This window comes from Heterocephalus glaber, unplaced genomic scaffold, assembly GCF_053883595.1.
Source record: "Heterocephalus glaber isolate CG9 unplaced genomic scaffold, H.glaber_assembly_v1.0 deba00001481, whole genome shotgun sequence".
Taxonomy (NCBI): Eukaryota; Metazoa; Chordata; class Mammalia; order Rodentia; family Bathyergidae; genus Heterocephalus; species Heterocephalus glaber.
The window spans coordinates 54,880,516-54,896,072 of record NW_028258317.1 but is presented as its reverse complement, the minus strand read 5'-3'; the positions used below and the strand labels follow the sequence as shown (position 1 = coordinate 54,896,072).

General features: G+C 43.8%; 2 protein-coding genes across 2 annotated transcripts in view; both read right to left on the bottom strand.

Annotated features, from left to right (window-relative positions):
• The window catches only part of Gda (guanine deaminase), a 76,514-nt gene extending 75,448 nt beyond the window's left edge, over positions 1–1,066 (bottom strand). The window contains exon 1 of the mRNA XM_004838447.4: positions 177–1,066. Coding sequence (XP_004838504.3) covers positions 177–527 — 351 coding nt within the window. The 5' untranslated portion in view covers positions 528–1,066. The remainder of the gene's footprint in view (positions 1–176) is intronic.
• An 8,380-nt stretch (positions 1,067–9,446) lies between these two features.
• The window catches only part of LOC101713397 (carbohydrate sulfotransferase 10), a 43,097-nt gene continuing 36,986 nt past the window's right edge, over positions 9,447–15,557 (bottom strand). Inside the window, exon 3 of the mRNA XM_021253015.2 lies at positions 9,447–15,206. Coding sequence (XP_021108674.2) covers positions 14,041–15,206 — 1,166 coding nt within the window. The 3' untranslated portion in view covers positions 9,447–14,040. The remainder of the gene's footprint in view (positions 15,207–15,557) is intronic.

Here is a 15,557-nt window from a genome sequence, read left to right as displayed (position 1 = left end):
CTCCGGGCTCTTCCGGGAAACTACCGGCTGGTCCAGCAACCTAGGGGCAGGATTCTCTCCGGGTCCCCTAGAGCCGAACGATCAAGTTCCACTCCGCCCCGCTCCGCACGGAGAGAACCCGGGACTCCGCAGCGCCCCGGACCGGGTCCCAGCCACCAGACCCCGCGCCCACTTACTTTGCCGCTGTCGCTCACGCCAAGGAGGTGATCTCGAAGCACCTCCATGGGGGAGATTGAGGTGGAGTGGACGAAAGTCCCTCGGAAGATGTGAGCCAGGGGCGGCATTCCGGCGGCGCACAGGTCGGCGCGGGGCGCGAGTCCAGAGGCGCACGGCGAGGTGCGCGGGCCCTGCGCGGCGGGCAGCTGCGGAGGACTCCGGCTCGGCCTCGCCCAGTGCCCGCTTCCCCGGGCGATCGCCTGCCCCCTGGAGGCCGCGCCCAGGGGTGGCTCCTTGCCTCCCCAATGCCAATAGGATTTTCCTCCAGCAAGTGGGCTCCGCGCCCCGGTGGGGTGTGGTTTACTCCCCATTCCTGCGTTGGTTCTGGATTTGTTAACTCTTCGGGCTGTCAAATCAACCTCTGCTTTCTTTAATCGTCACACCTGGGCTGATGTCTGCCTTCTTCTCTGCCCCAGACACTTAAAAGAGTCAAGCATTTCCTGAACTTGCAGCCCCGGGTTCTGAATGAACTTCGGCAAGTTTACAGACAGGTGAAAGGTCCTTTGGGGCCGCTTCGCCGACGACCAGTTTCATTTTCGGTTTCTGCGGGGCCGCAGAGTGTGTCTTCGTCCTTAAGTGAGGTCCTGGATACTTGTTTTACAAAACTGTCCAGAACTGCTCCGGGCATTCATGTGGATCCCAGAGTTCCTCTCTTCCCTTGAAGCCAATGTTTTGGTTCCTGTGTCCGTCCACAAACAAATCCAATACTAATTTTTCTCATGTATAAAATAAATGCCCTTGTTTACTTCTAGTTGTACACAGGGAGAAAATTTCTCAAGCCACATAGGCGGTGGTGTAGAGTGGGTTGCAGGATGAGGAATCAAGAGGCTAAGAAAGAGGGGGACCATTGGCTCTGCAAAGATGGGAAGGGGACCTGGAGATGGGGAGACAGGAGAGGAAGGGAAGTAAAAAAGATCAAGATGCAATATGTGTATGTAACACTTCCCCACACTGGAGTATTCATTACATATCACAAACATACATGAATTAAAAAAAAAAAAAAAGAGGCTCTCTGTTCCTGATCTGCTCTCTTGTGGAGATGGAGCTTCCTTCGATTGTTGTGAAGCCTCAAATATTGCCATTCCTTCCTGAGACAGGAGTCCCTGGCTCCTTGAGACAGCTCCTTGGAGAAGGGCCAACTTATTCCCTTCAGGGCCTTCAAATATCTGATTCCTTCTGCCTCTCATGCTTCTAGAGAATCTTGATGTAACTGTTCTTATCCCTGGTTTGTCTCCAGTGTCAGCTGTTTGGGGTAACCTTCCCTGGCGAACGAGTTAGCAGTGCCTCTTCCACCCAACTTCCCCTGCAGTTTTTATTCCATCCTTTTCACCACCGCACTCTTCATATTCTTCCTATTTATTTTATGTCTTTTCATTTATTCCACACATACCCACCCCCTCCCGCCCCATACACTCCTCAGTAACAGAAGCACCACAAGAGCAGAGACTCTTATGTCTGGAACAGTGCCCGTGTCCCATACATATTTACTGAGTAAATAAGTAGATGAACGAATGTTTTTTCTGTGAGCAGAGCAACAACCTGAGATAAATATGTACTTGGACTCCTACATAAAGCATGAGGGTTTCATGGTAGTGTTGGAGCAGGCTTTCTCTGAATTGCTGTTTGGTGACGCAGAGCTGGCTTATACAAATGATTCATCCCTTCAGTTTCTTCATCTCCTCCACACCAAGGTGACTAACTCATCCTTGTTTACAAAGGGATTTTTTTCTTGTTTCAGCCCTAAGGTCTCAAGTGCCAGGAGATCCTTTGGTACCAGGACCATGGAGATGATCCGTTACTCTTCCGTGAATGCAGAATTAAGAATCCCTGAAGCTGAAGCCATTACAATTGTTTCATACAGGCTTCCATAGCCTCTCCCTGTTAACTTTCTTGATCCTGCAGACCAGGCTCCCTCCTTGCTGACCCAACAGTCTGCACACTGAAAACATTTTCCTGTTGGCCTGTAAACACACGTAAATCTCAGGGAGAAAGGGGAGAAAAATGTCTGCTTTTCAACTCAGAGGGTTCAATTAAACATTCCAGCAGCGTGTATCAGTTTCCTTAAAAGACACAGCTAATGAGAGCAGCCTAAATATTCAACAACTGTGAGTAGTTTTGTGATTTAGAATACATTATATTGGGCTGGGGATGTATCTCAGTGGTGGAGCACTTGCCTAGCATCTGTGAGGCCCTGGATTCAATCCCCAGTACCACATAGATAAGTAAACAGAATACAAGATATTATGGCTGGTAATACAAGATTACTGCCTCTAATCCCAGCTACTTGAAGCAGAAGGATCCCTTGAGCCCAGGAATTTGAGGCCAGCCTGGGCAAGATGACTTTACCTCAAAAGAAAAAGATAAATGTGTATTATGCAGTTATTTTTTAAAAATAGGGTAACTGTAAAGCCACATGGGAAATATACATGATGTTAAGCTTTTAAAATGGTATTTATGCTGTGACTAAACAGTGAAAAGCTGTAAGTATCTAGAATTGAAAAGGTACATCAAACAATGGAAATTGTTGAGATAATGGAATTGTTAGGGAGTTTTGGTTTCATGTTCATTAATGTTATTATCAAGTGGTTCATGGAAAGAATAATCTTATGTAGCCTTAATCTTTTTAAACAGAAGGAATGTCCAGGGCCTCCAGCTCACTTCGCATTAGCACCTGTAGCAACACGAAAAGCTGAGTGTTAGCTCTTTCAAAAAATACACAGTCCCACCCTTCCATTCCATTCCCAATCAAGTCATGGGCCCCTGGGCTCAGGATCCAGTAACCCAGGCGCCACTCTGTCAGGCCATCTGGCTCAGCTCCATGTCACAAGTCTTGGTTTCTTCACTATTCTCCCTGGTTCTCCACCCTCAGACTTGGTGACTCCTTTAAATTACTGGTCCTCCTACAATTTTAACTCCTATCCTGGTATCACTGGGCAAATGTTCTCCAAGCTACTGAGGTTTGGAGGAAGAAAGGAGTATTGAGCTTTCATATTCACCTTCAGTAAACAGCCTGAGCATCTCATTGGGTCACTTCCTTTAGAAGAAAGACTTCCCCCTTGGCAAGAACCATCCCGAAGTAGCCACTGGCTGCGTCCTCAGATTCATTCCCCTTCCCCTCTCCCTACCACACGCACATATCTGCTTTGTTTGTGCCTTTCCCTTAGCATGTCATGCCCTTTGACCATCTAACGCCATGCCTGCTTCCTTTTCTACCCTCACCCTACCTCTAAAAGTCTCACTCATTGTGAAAGGCTGAGGCAGGAGGATGGAAACTTCAAGCCCAGCCAGGGCAACTCAGTATATTAGTGAGACCCTGTCTCAAAATAAAAAATAAAAAAGGCTGGGTATATTGCTTGGTGAGAAATCCCAGGGTTCTATCCCCAGTACCACAGAAGAAAAGAAAAAGTTTCAGGGGAGATGCTCACAAGCCCCATCCCACCACTTCGGCAGGAAGCCTTCACACCTCTGCTCTCTCAGATGTTAGTCTTCCTCCTTTGGGAGCCTGGGATGATGTTGTTTCTCTTTACTCGTCTGTCTCCTAGAAGATTGTGTTCTCCAGGAAAACTATACCCTCTCTCTTCCTTCCTTTCTGTTGTTTATCTTCTTTACCCAATCTTACTTATCTATAGGATGTTCTGAGTAGAACGTTGAATTTCAAAAGATGGTTGTGCTTATATTTTAGTGATTAAAAACTAAAAGATGGGGGCCAGGGATTTAGCTCAGTGGTTCCGTCGCCTGCCTTGCAAGCGCAAGGACCCAAGTTTGATCCCTGGTACCAAAAAAAAAAAAACTAAAAGATTACATGCTGGGTGTATGCTAAGGATGAGTAACTCATTGGAACTAGAAATTTAAAAAGAGCTTTATTTATTTATTCTCCAACATTTTATAATAAAAATTTTCAACATACAGAAAAGCTGAAATGCTTTGTTTCTTAAGATTACAATTCTCCCTGCTTCAAATGGACCCAAGTGCTACCCGCAAATTAGCCATTTCACAGATGAGGAGACTGAGGTCAGGGAGGTTGGCTTGCCTATCCACTTAGTACGGGTCAGACCTGGGTCTGGCCACTAGTTGTCCTCACACACCGTCTCACCTTGACAGACTGCAGGGAATCAGCTGATCAATTCTGCCAGGCCCCACGCATTCCTGCACCATGGGTTCAGCCATCTATCCCCTTCACACTGTATGTGGTTTTCTAACACTGCTGATGACACACACAGCTCTTGCCCCAGATGAGAGCAAGGTGAGGTAATGGGCCTTGAGGAGAACAGCAGTCTAGCCAGTATTGGTCAGAAGTCAGTCCAGTGAGAATAATTCCTGTTTGCATGGGGCACAGAGAGTGAAGGGGAAGCAAGTTAAATAAAACCCACTTTTCCTCTCCTACCTAGGAGAGTGAAATAAATGCCTGCCTATTTTATTTATTCTTTTAGTGTAGCTAAATCTATCAGTTTCCATGGTGCCCTGTGTTCACCATGGAAACTCTGACAAGCTCATTATGCTTTAAGGGAAAAAAAGATACACCAAAAAGCTGAGATGGGATAAATGCATTCCTTTTAAAACTGTGTTCTTCTGAGTGGGAAGCTTTGATGGGTAGCAAATCATAATGATCTCAATTTTTCAATCCTTAAGTGAGAACACAGGTGTACCTATCCATCAAAAACACCCTTGGCTCCCCAAATTACTTTATCTGTGAAGCAGGTGATGCGTCTGTGTCTCACCTGTGTATTTACTGCAGTAGAGAGATGGCCCCCAATCCTCACCTTGTCCGTCTGTTTATGAATACAGTGTTAGCCCCTATATATTCTTCATCTGTTTGTTCACTCAAGCATGTATCTACTGGGCTTCTGCGAGTATAGCTGTGTATGAAACAGACACTGCCCTGACCACACAGGACTTATACTAATCTTTCTCTCTGCCACCTCTGGGAGCAGGAATCAGTAGCTTTCATAGAATTGCCATGGGCTGGGGATTTAGCTCAGTGGTGCTGCTGCCTACTTTGCAAGGGCAAGGTCCTGAGTTCAATCCCTGTATATATAAAAAAAAGGTAAAGGATGCATAGTATTGCCATGATTATTTCCCTAGCATGGTGAATAGCATATAATAAATACTACATACCAGATTTTACATGTTATGAATATAATAGCAGGCACCTAAAACTGAAACTGGAGAGCCATATTGATAAAAATGTAGAAGTACAGCAATTCTTTAGAATATCTTATTTTTTAAAAGTCTGGGGTTTTTTATTTTGGGTTTTATTTTTTTGTACTGGTGATTAAACTCAGGACCTTGTGCTTGCCAGGTAGGCACAGCACCACTAAGTTACATCCTTGGCCCACAGAAAGTCTGTTTTTTCTTTTTGGTACCAGGGATTGAACTCAGGTCCTTGTGCTTGGGAGGCAGGCGGGGAACCAGTGAGCTAAATCCCCAGCCCAAAAGTCTGTTATTTTTAAGTAACTACTTTAAGACTTTTGTAAAATTGACAAGTTTATTATTTAAGATTTGAGCATTAAAAAAAAAAAAGCTTGTATAGAGCCAAGCGTGGTGGTGCTCACCTGTGATCCCAGCACTAGGGAGGCTGAAGCAGCAGGATTGCCACAAGTTCGAGGCCACCCTGGACTACATAGTGAGTTCAAGGCCAGCCTGACTACATAGTGAGATCCTGTCTCAAAGAAACAAAACAAAACAAAAAAACCCATGTATCTTGTTAGCCAGATATATCATCACCATTAACATCCTTGTGATTTTCTTAAAAGAGTCCAAATACACAAAAGGCAAAAGATAATAAGCAGTTTGTAGAAGGGAAAAGTAAGCTAGAGAAAATCTACCTCTACTTTGTAGAACAGACATTAAATTTATAGAAATGCATACCTGTTACTCAAATTCAAAGGAAGAAAGGGAATCTTCAGAATGAGAGAACTGACTTGCAACCTGAATTAGGTTTCAGGCTGCTCAACTGCAGATTCTCTTCCCAGGTGGAAGGCTGTAAGTACCAAGCAAGTTGCTGTATCCATCTTGTACTCATTCTACTGATACCTAGAATCCACTGGTACCTCAGCAGAGCCAGTACGTTCTGAATTCCAGATCAAAGAATATTTCTCCCAATTGGCAATATAACACGATTCAGACAGTCCAGAAGTAAAAGGACTGGAAACAGCAGAGGCTACGCCTTTGTGGAGTTTGCGTTTGAGGCTGTTGCGAAGATGGTGGCTGAGAGGAAGCCACAACTGCCTCTTCGGTGAGAGACTCCTGGTCTGTCGTTTTATGCCACCAGAAAGGGTACATGAAGATCTTTTTAAAGGCTGGCAAACTCCATTGCATCATCCAGTATACCCAGCAGTGAAACGGTATCTACCTTACTGGTGTAAGTTCTTGCTTTTTTTGCTCTTCCTTTTTTTTTGCTGGGTCACGCGACGCCTGACCTACACCATCTCCTTCTGAAACTCACCACCTTCCTGTGGGTTCAGAGACAGAATTGGCATGGCAGGATCAGAAAACACCGTCATGCTGAGAGCACCCCAGCACCCTAGCTCCACTACACTTTTAAGTCTTAACATTTTATCTGTCAAATAAACCAATACAAGCTAGAAACATAATAAATTCATTAAATGATTCCCCTTTTTATTAAGTAAAGACCAAAATAAGTACCAGCCATGCTTTTTGGCAACATGAACTCTAGTATTACCCTGTTAAGTTCATGCAACTCAAACCTAAAGCAGATCTAAAATTTTACTTAGCTCACACAATCTATCTCAAGTTGGACAAACTGTGGTAAGGCTTTGCAAAATGTTAGAAGTTGCTTAAGATAATTTGAATTTGTTGAGTAATCCTCTATAGCACCCTGGGACTCTGAATTGATAAGTACTGAAGTAGGGTAGTCAAACCACTGACATGATTTCACACATTTTTGAGAACTAGTTGTTCTTAAATTTTTTTTCCTTAAATGACAAGAATTTCTGCATTCCTAACGTGCCATGTTGACAATTGGAAACTGGAAGATGACCTGAATCCTATTAGGTGCTAATTTTTGAGACTACAGACAAAGTGTGGTTTTATTCAAAGACATCAATGGGCAACTCAGTGGGCTTGGGCCAAGAGTGGATCCAGAGTGGAAGTTGCTTGTCCTGCTGACGGCACACAGCAGGGGCTATGCTGAGTTACTGCCTGTACGATCTTAGTACCCATATTGCTAGAAACTGCCAACTTTGGGCTCCACACAGCCCAAACACGCTTATCATTTCAGAAGACATGTATTCAGTGCCTCTTTAGATAGTAAAGACCAACTGAACTTCAAGGTAAATGACAAAAACTGATGTTTCTTAAAAAAAGAAAAAGTTCTGAGGAATTTTGTCAATGTTATTTGAATACGTAAAATGAGACTTATTTGGAAATCAGAAATGAATGTCATTATTTCCTCTATTTTTATTTTTAAAGGTGATTTTAATATTATATATGAATGAAGAAATTTATTATTTATGGAAAACTCTTCCATAGGAAGTGCAAAGGCCTCTTGTTATATTTGTGACAAAAATCCAACCCTAAAGGCAGGGAAAAAACATGTCTGAGAAGCAATTTTAGTTGTTGATTTTGTAAGGTTGGTGTATGTTTTCAGTATTCTTTGTGGAATGACAGATAATAGGGATTCAGTAAATATCTGATGATTTAATGTTATATACACTAAAACTCCAATTGACAATCACTCATTTTCCCTCTGGAGCATTCAAATTATCATAGTGTGTATACTACTATAATAAGCTGTGACATTATGAACAGATAAGTGGAGTTTGGGACATTTATAAGTTAAAAATAATGAATTGACAGCTGGTCATGGTAGTACATACATGCCTTTAATACCACGTACTAAGGAAGCTGAGTCAGGGGGCTCTCTAGTTTGAGGCCAACCTAGACAAAATAGTGAGACCCTATCTTAAAAATCAAACAACCAATCCAACCAAACAAACAAAAACCACACGAGTTGAAAGTGACAGAAAACCAACCCAAATTCCTTAGGTGAAATGGGAATGGAAATACCATCCCACATAAGAAACATATGTGTTGTCACACTGTCCTCTAGAAGCAGGTTCAACCATTATCTAGGCCTCTCTCTGTCTCTGTCTCTGTCCTGTGTCTCTCTCTCTTTCTCCCTTACCCTCTCTCCCTCCCTCCATCCCCCTTCCTCTCTTTCTTTGTTTTTCCCTCTTTCCACCCCTCTCTCTTTTCCTTCCCTTTCTCCTCTTCTCTTTCTATCTCTATTGCATGGACTCCATTCCCTAACATCTCTCCTCATGAATTCAAGATCACAGAACCAGCTTTAGACTTTCTATTTTCTCAAATTCAAATGAAGGAAAATGATGCAACCGTCACTTTAGAACATCTCAAAAATTTCAGGAGAAAAACAATAACAACAGACAAAAACAATAACAACAGAAAAAAACATCATGTTATTAGCCCCAAATTGGATCACTGGCCCAATCCAAAGAAAGAAAAAAAATCATTGTAGCCAGGGAACTGTGTTATGTGTTACTTTGACCCAGCTTACATGTCCAGCCCTCATTCAGGGTTGGAGTGGGAGGAGGACAGGGAGGGGACAGGGACACACACTACCAACTAAAATGGAAGAGGTGACTGCGGGGGGGGGGGGGCTCCTTAGACGCATGGGGATATCGTGTTTGGAAGGTGAATGGAGGCTGGGCAGCGAAACTCACAGATGTTTATTAGAGTATGATGGGTATAGATTTCTTTGCCCAAAGTTACTTTAACTGGAATGATGAGCACAGATATAGTTAGAAATAGGACCAGCATATTGATAAAATATGATAAAATACATGATGTACATGACTCAATAATACTGCAACATACTTTCTTTTTTTTAATGAATTTTATTTTGTGCCCACTATGTATAAGGTAATATACTACATGTTCTGTAGGATATAAAAATGACTGTGATGTATATCCTGCCTTTAGACTAAGAATCTCATTAGAAAGGGCTAAAAATAAAGTATATGGTAGAATGACTCTTTGGTTTTTATTTACAGACTTCTTTTACCTTAGATCTCAGACACAAATACAAGAATTTGGGTCAGAGATTTGCTCACCATAATTAGAAGAAGACATTATCATTTTGGGTTATAAGGAGTTTCTCTTCTTCTTGGTTAATTACAGTCATTTCCAGATACGTAACATTTTGATGGGTTATTTCAATGGAAAAATCTTTCAATAACCTAGAACATACATTACAATGTCAATTCGTCAATGTGAATTTTTATCATTGATCTTTATAATCTTCACCTACCTCTCATGCCATCCTATAAAATTTCATTATTAAATCAGTACATTTGATTTCATAATCAACTATACCAAAAATGTCTGCTTTGAATGAGCCAAATTACAAAGCCCTCCTTTGATTCCCTCTAGTCATCAAAATTTTGCTGATTAACCATAAGGTAAGGTGCTAGAAAGAGTGAAATTATAGTAGCATGATCCATATTTGTAGATACTGTATTTAGATGTGTGAGGATGAAGGACTATGTTTATTAAAACAATATACCATGAAACTCACAGAAAGATACAATGATATGAGGGGATCACAAGATAAATTTAATAATAAAATAATAAAAATTTAATAATAAAATAATAAAAATTTAATAATATAAACTCTCCTTCCCCAATTAAATATGGTCAGTTTTGTTGTTATAATTGCTGTTTAATGTACCAGATGTGCTACACTCCCTGACTTTACCGAATCGCTTACATTCTCCTGTGTTTAGCTAGCAAAAAGTATTGAGTACCTCTGTATTCCAGGCATTCTGCTAGGCCCTGGAATCAAGAGATTAAAAAGTCATGATGCTCACCCCTCAAGAAGCTACAAGATAATGGTAAAAATAGGCAGGCACATGGGCCACTATAAGAAATTATATGCAGGATTTTCTCTTCCCCCTCAACCCTAACAAACCCCTATGTGAGGACTGTGTCTGCCTCCCTTAGTACTTCAGCTACAGTGCTTAACACAGTGTCTGGTATGCTGTAGACATTCCAGAGATGCTTATTAGATCCCTTAACTACAATGGTGACAGTATATATGAGGTACTCATATTTAGGGAACTTCTCATTGATTCCTGTCTCAGAGGAGTAGCTGCATAGAGAGATGTGGTTCTGAGGCAGTGAGTCTCACTGAGAGAAGTTTTGCTCCCCCGGGGACATTGAACAATGTCAGGAGGTATTTTTGGTTGTCATAATTCAAGATTGTGACTAACACTGAATGGAGTAGTGGCCCAGAAAGCTGTTAAACAACTTATTATGGCAGGTAGCTAAGTCAGGCAGTTAGAAAGGGGCGAGGCCCAGGATACAGTCAGAACAGAGATTAGTCAAACCAGTCCTGTGGTTGAAGGCTGAGCCGACAGAAACTGGGCCTCAAGATGGAGAGAGGATGGCTGGGCCTGCAAGTCTCCCCAAAGATAAACAGCAGCTCAAAGCTAATAGGCCTGGACAGCGTCATAAACACATAGAAGCAGCATAACAAACACGTAGCTAGAACACTCTGATACCCACTCCTACACCCCCAGAAATGCCTTTGTTCTTCTCCTCCCAGAAACGCCTAAGTGCACCCTTGCTACATACTTTTTCTATTAGATCAATATTAGCTAAGTGACTGTCCTTGTAAGCCTATAGGTTCATTACAGTTTGACCTAAGGTAACTATGAGGTGATTTTACTGCATTAAAACCCCCAGACAGCCTCAGCGGCACCCGCTTTCAGAACCTCTCCTCCCTCCCAGGAACATTCTTTTCATAAACTTTTCTTATTCTTAACCTCCTTTATCCTCCAGTCCCCTTCTTAGCAGTCCTGACACACAAACTCAGAACATCTAACAGGTTGGTAGTTGATTCACGGTAACACTGTGATGCACAGGACAGCCCTCATCACAGAGTTATCTATCCCAGTGTTAGTAGTGCTGAGGTTGAGAAACCTTTTTCTGGGGGCGTTAATCCTCAGCTACAAGATCCTAAAGGTTCAGTGCTTTTTGAACTACTAGGAATACTATGAAATCTTAGAAAGTGGTAGAGTTGAAAAGGATCTTAGGTTTGACACCAGTCCCCTAATCAATAAAATCATTTGTTTTATTTTATACTTGGAAGATAATCTGCTATCAATTTTCCAAGGCAAAGAACTCAGATCTTTGAGTGATAGCTACTTCCTCTGCTGGCTTTAATGTTTATTTTGTATTGAACCAAAAATTGCATTTCAAAATGTTGCACAATTTGTCCTCATTTGGCCTTCTGGATCAAGGAAAAAGAAACCTGCACATGTTGGTCTCCTTGGATTTGAAAATGCTGATGATTGCCCCCAAATCTGTGTTTTTCCCCCTTTCCCCCAGAGCCATCATCCCACTAAAGTACAAGGCAATTAGGAAGAATGGCAGTGTGTAGTAGAAAATATCAGACGTGAACGACTTGGGGAGTATGAGATGAGGTTGAGGGTTCAGGAGATGATCTCGGCCATCTCAGACACTGCATTAAACAGCACTGAGTTACACAGAAACACACAGGGCTAACGTTTCCATTCGAATAGTTTAATACTTCCTATATCAAGAAGATAGGCTGAGTTTGCTATTAAAGGTCTTTAACATCCCCATAGCCTGGTTAATTTCCCTCTTCAGTAGAAAGAGGAGACTTTTTTAACCGAGACATCAACATCTCTGTAACCTTGTGGATTTCTTCTTTTTTTTTTTTAATTCATTAAGTTTATTGGTACATTTTAGGTATACAATATGACGACATTCATCATTGGGAATTTGTATCTGTACATGATGTATCTTGGTTCTTATTTTTTCCCCATTCCCCTGCCCTCCCTTCACCCCCTCTACCCCTCCCTATTTACAAAGACTTTTCACAGGGGAAGGGGAAGTGGGAGGGGTAGGGGAAAGGAAAGAAGAGAAAGGAATAAATATGAGAAAAGGGAAACACAGAAACAAAGTACTTTTTAATTTCTTTTCAACACAGCAAAGAGTTCCCTTTTCCAACAGAGATTTTAACATGTTGCGTTAACTTCCCTTTTTCAACAGATTTCCTCTTTTCAACAGAGACTTTAACATATCTGTAACCTTATTAACTTCCCTATTTATTTATTTATTTACTTTTTCTGAGAGAAAATGTTATTTTAATTAGGAATAGCTTTAAGGCCTTAAATTCACATACATTTCTCACACTGTGACTTTTCATACAAGAAAGAGGTAATCAATCAGCTCATCAGGTCCAAAATGATAACAAGACTTTACCATTGGGCCAGGGATTTAGCTCAGTGGTTCCGTCGCCTGCCTCGCAAGCACAAGGACCCGAGTTCGATCCCCGGTACAAAAAAAAAAAAAAAAAAGAGAAAGACTTCACCAAAACTTTGTATAAAAATAACAACACATTGTTGGCCCAACAGTCAAGGATAAAGGGCCTGAAGGGCCGTGTCCCGCTTCCTGTCCACAGTCTTGTCCCTACTGCCAGACCTGGGGTCTCACGTATGGCCCAGAGCACCTTTCGCTGGAGCTGCAGCACGAATCTGGTTTGGCACATATTTTACATTTTATTTCACTTTCACATTTATAAATTCAGGAAGCCATCTTGAGAAGGGGGAGGCAGCCTCTAAGAAAGGCCTGGCTCCATTCTCCCAGGCCTGGGCTCACAGGCATAGTACAGATGTGAGCGCCACCAACTCTTGGGGATGCTGTCTTGTCACCTTTGTCAGCCAGGTCTGAAACAGCCACAGTGGCTCACTCATCAGCAGGGCTGCTTCTGTGCCCAGAAGGCACCTCACTGGAGGGTTTATTGCTGGTGAACTTGGTTACCCAACTCCTGGCCACTTCATCCAGGATGGTGGCATGATCATAAAAGGGCCTAGGGGCAGCCACCTTGTGGAGATGAGAAGACACTAAGACGGGTAAGCCCAAATGAATCCCACGAGCCTGCCATGCTGCCCCCAATGTTTGGTTTCCTCCAGTTGCTCTGTCAGACAGCAGATGTTCAGTTCTCTCCTCTGAGGAGAGCAAATGGTGGGGAGAGATGTGGGGAGCCCTGCTGCCCACCGCGACAGTCACTTAAGACAGGAGGTGTGCAGGCAGGACACGGGCCCATCCACAGCAGCCTCCCTCGCCATGTTCTTTTTTGGACCCCGAGGTGTCCCCTGCTCAGGTGGAAAGAATCTACTCCCTCCTCATGTACCAAAACTATGCTGGATGAAAGAGGTGCTTGGCACACAAAGCTTCAGAAATGAGGGCAAGTGTCACACGGCGTGGTTCTGAACAAATGGACCACTGGGACCACTCTGTGGTCACCACTGTCACTGGAACCGATGGCCACAGGAAGTCCAGTTTGCCTTCATAATTACAGCAGTCCCAAAAGGGAGCCAGAGGTGTCATTCCATGACCCAGATTTGATCCTGCACGAGCCATGGGAGTGTTTGCTGTGTCTCAGTTTCTCCATCTCTCCTTTGTTTGGTGCTCTTTGTTCCTGCCATCCACCAGTGACTGATGCGACCACTGGGTCTAGCCAGGACAGCCACAGGTATGACTCCCACTTAGACAACTCCTAATGCTGTGTCACATCTCTTCTGGGAAATGGCAAGGGCCACTGGTGTCCTGTTGATACAGGTTGCGTGGGTGGAGCCCTCAGCATCTTACACCTAAGCCAGGCAGAGCTGCCAGGGTACAACTTCACTTGCTCCTAGGACCAGACATCCGGGGAGTCTCTTAAGCAGAGGTGTGACCGAGAAGTCATTCCTGTGCTCAGATCTCTCCTGGTTATCCCTGCACTAATAAAGACTCTGCATTCACAGATCCTACACATTAGTTTAGCAAAACATCTGATTTTTGATACCCAAAGAGCTTGAAGTCTCCCTCGAAGCGCACATACAGTCGCCGGATATCCCGTTTACTGATGCCCAGGAAGTAGTTCTGGACCTTGGTTCTGTTATACACGGTAATGCCCAGAGGGATGGCTGGGTAGGACACCAGGTGGTCGATGCCAGCTTCTCGCAGGATGTATGGGGCATCCTCTTCCAGCGTCTCATGCTGTCCAATCACACTGTACTTGATTTCACAGGGTGCACAAAGTTCCATATATGTCACCCGGTGGATGATGTGGTCCCCAAACTGAAGGTCAAGCCACCTGTGGTTCGTGTCGCCCAGGTAGCGCATGAAACCCTCAAACTGGATCCCCCGGGTCTCCGTCCGGTTCCTCCTGTACTTCCGGATGATGCCCGGGGCAATCTCATGCCTACACCACGGTTCAAATCGGGGATTGTGCACGAACTTGTCCTTAAAGGCAGAAATGGGTCGGTCGAAGGCATCTCTTACGATGAAAAGCCTGAAGTGTGCTTTTAATCGCTTCTGGATCTTGGCCTCACTGAAGGAAGAGAGGTGTGGGAGGCCGTTCTTCTCGCGGTCATGCACCACGTTCTCCAGGATTTCTTCAATGGATAGAAAGGCTCCATTGAGGACAGTCAGCACCCTCTTCCACTGTGTGTTGCCCATTTTGGGAGTCTGGCAGAAAAGAATCTTGTGCTTGTCGCAGACAAATATTCGGTGCAGGACAAACTTGGAGATGGCTGTGTGCGAGAGGCTCCTCGAGGCCTCATCCCTGCAGACATTCCGGATGAACTCCAGGTAGACCAGGGGCTGGACAGGCCGGCTATCCACAAACATCTTCCCTGTCAGCTTCCGTTCCCCAGGAGAGTGCTTCTCTTCTGCCAGCCTCCCCACTTCCGGCAGAGTGGTCAGGAACAGCAGCTCCCGTTTGGCACCGTCTCCTACGCACGCCGGGTTTCTCCCGGGAGGCTCCGCTCGGCGTCGCCCGGCTTGAGTGCACGGCGCGGAGTCCACGCGTCCCGTGAGCGCGGGAGGCCCCGCTGGGGCCAGGGAGGATGCAGAGGCCGCGCTGGAAGGAGGAAGCCTGGCCCGAGACGCCCGTGGGGGGCGAGGCCCCCGCTGCCCTCCGGCTGTGCCTAATTTCCCTTTTTAACAGGACTCTTGGAAGCAACTTTCTCTAGCTAGGATTCAATAGCATTATTTTGTTTATAATGTATTTATATTTATGGCTTCCTATTCATGGCAAAAAGTGATGGCTTTCCTTTTATAGATTTGGAATAGCTGGTTCCTCATAGCTTTGTATAAAGTTTTCAAGTTAAATATTGAGTTTGTTTCAAAAAATCAAGATTTAAAGAAAAATACATTACAACATAGATTTATATACAAGGTGAAATGAACAGAGATGCCATATGTAATAAGTGACAAACCACAGTCACTGAGTCAAACAATGAGCAGCCTGATCCTGATTCTACCGCTTACTTACTAGGTATTTGTAG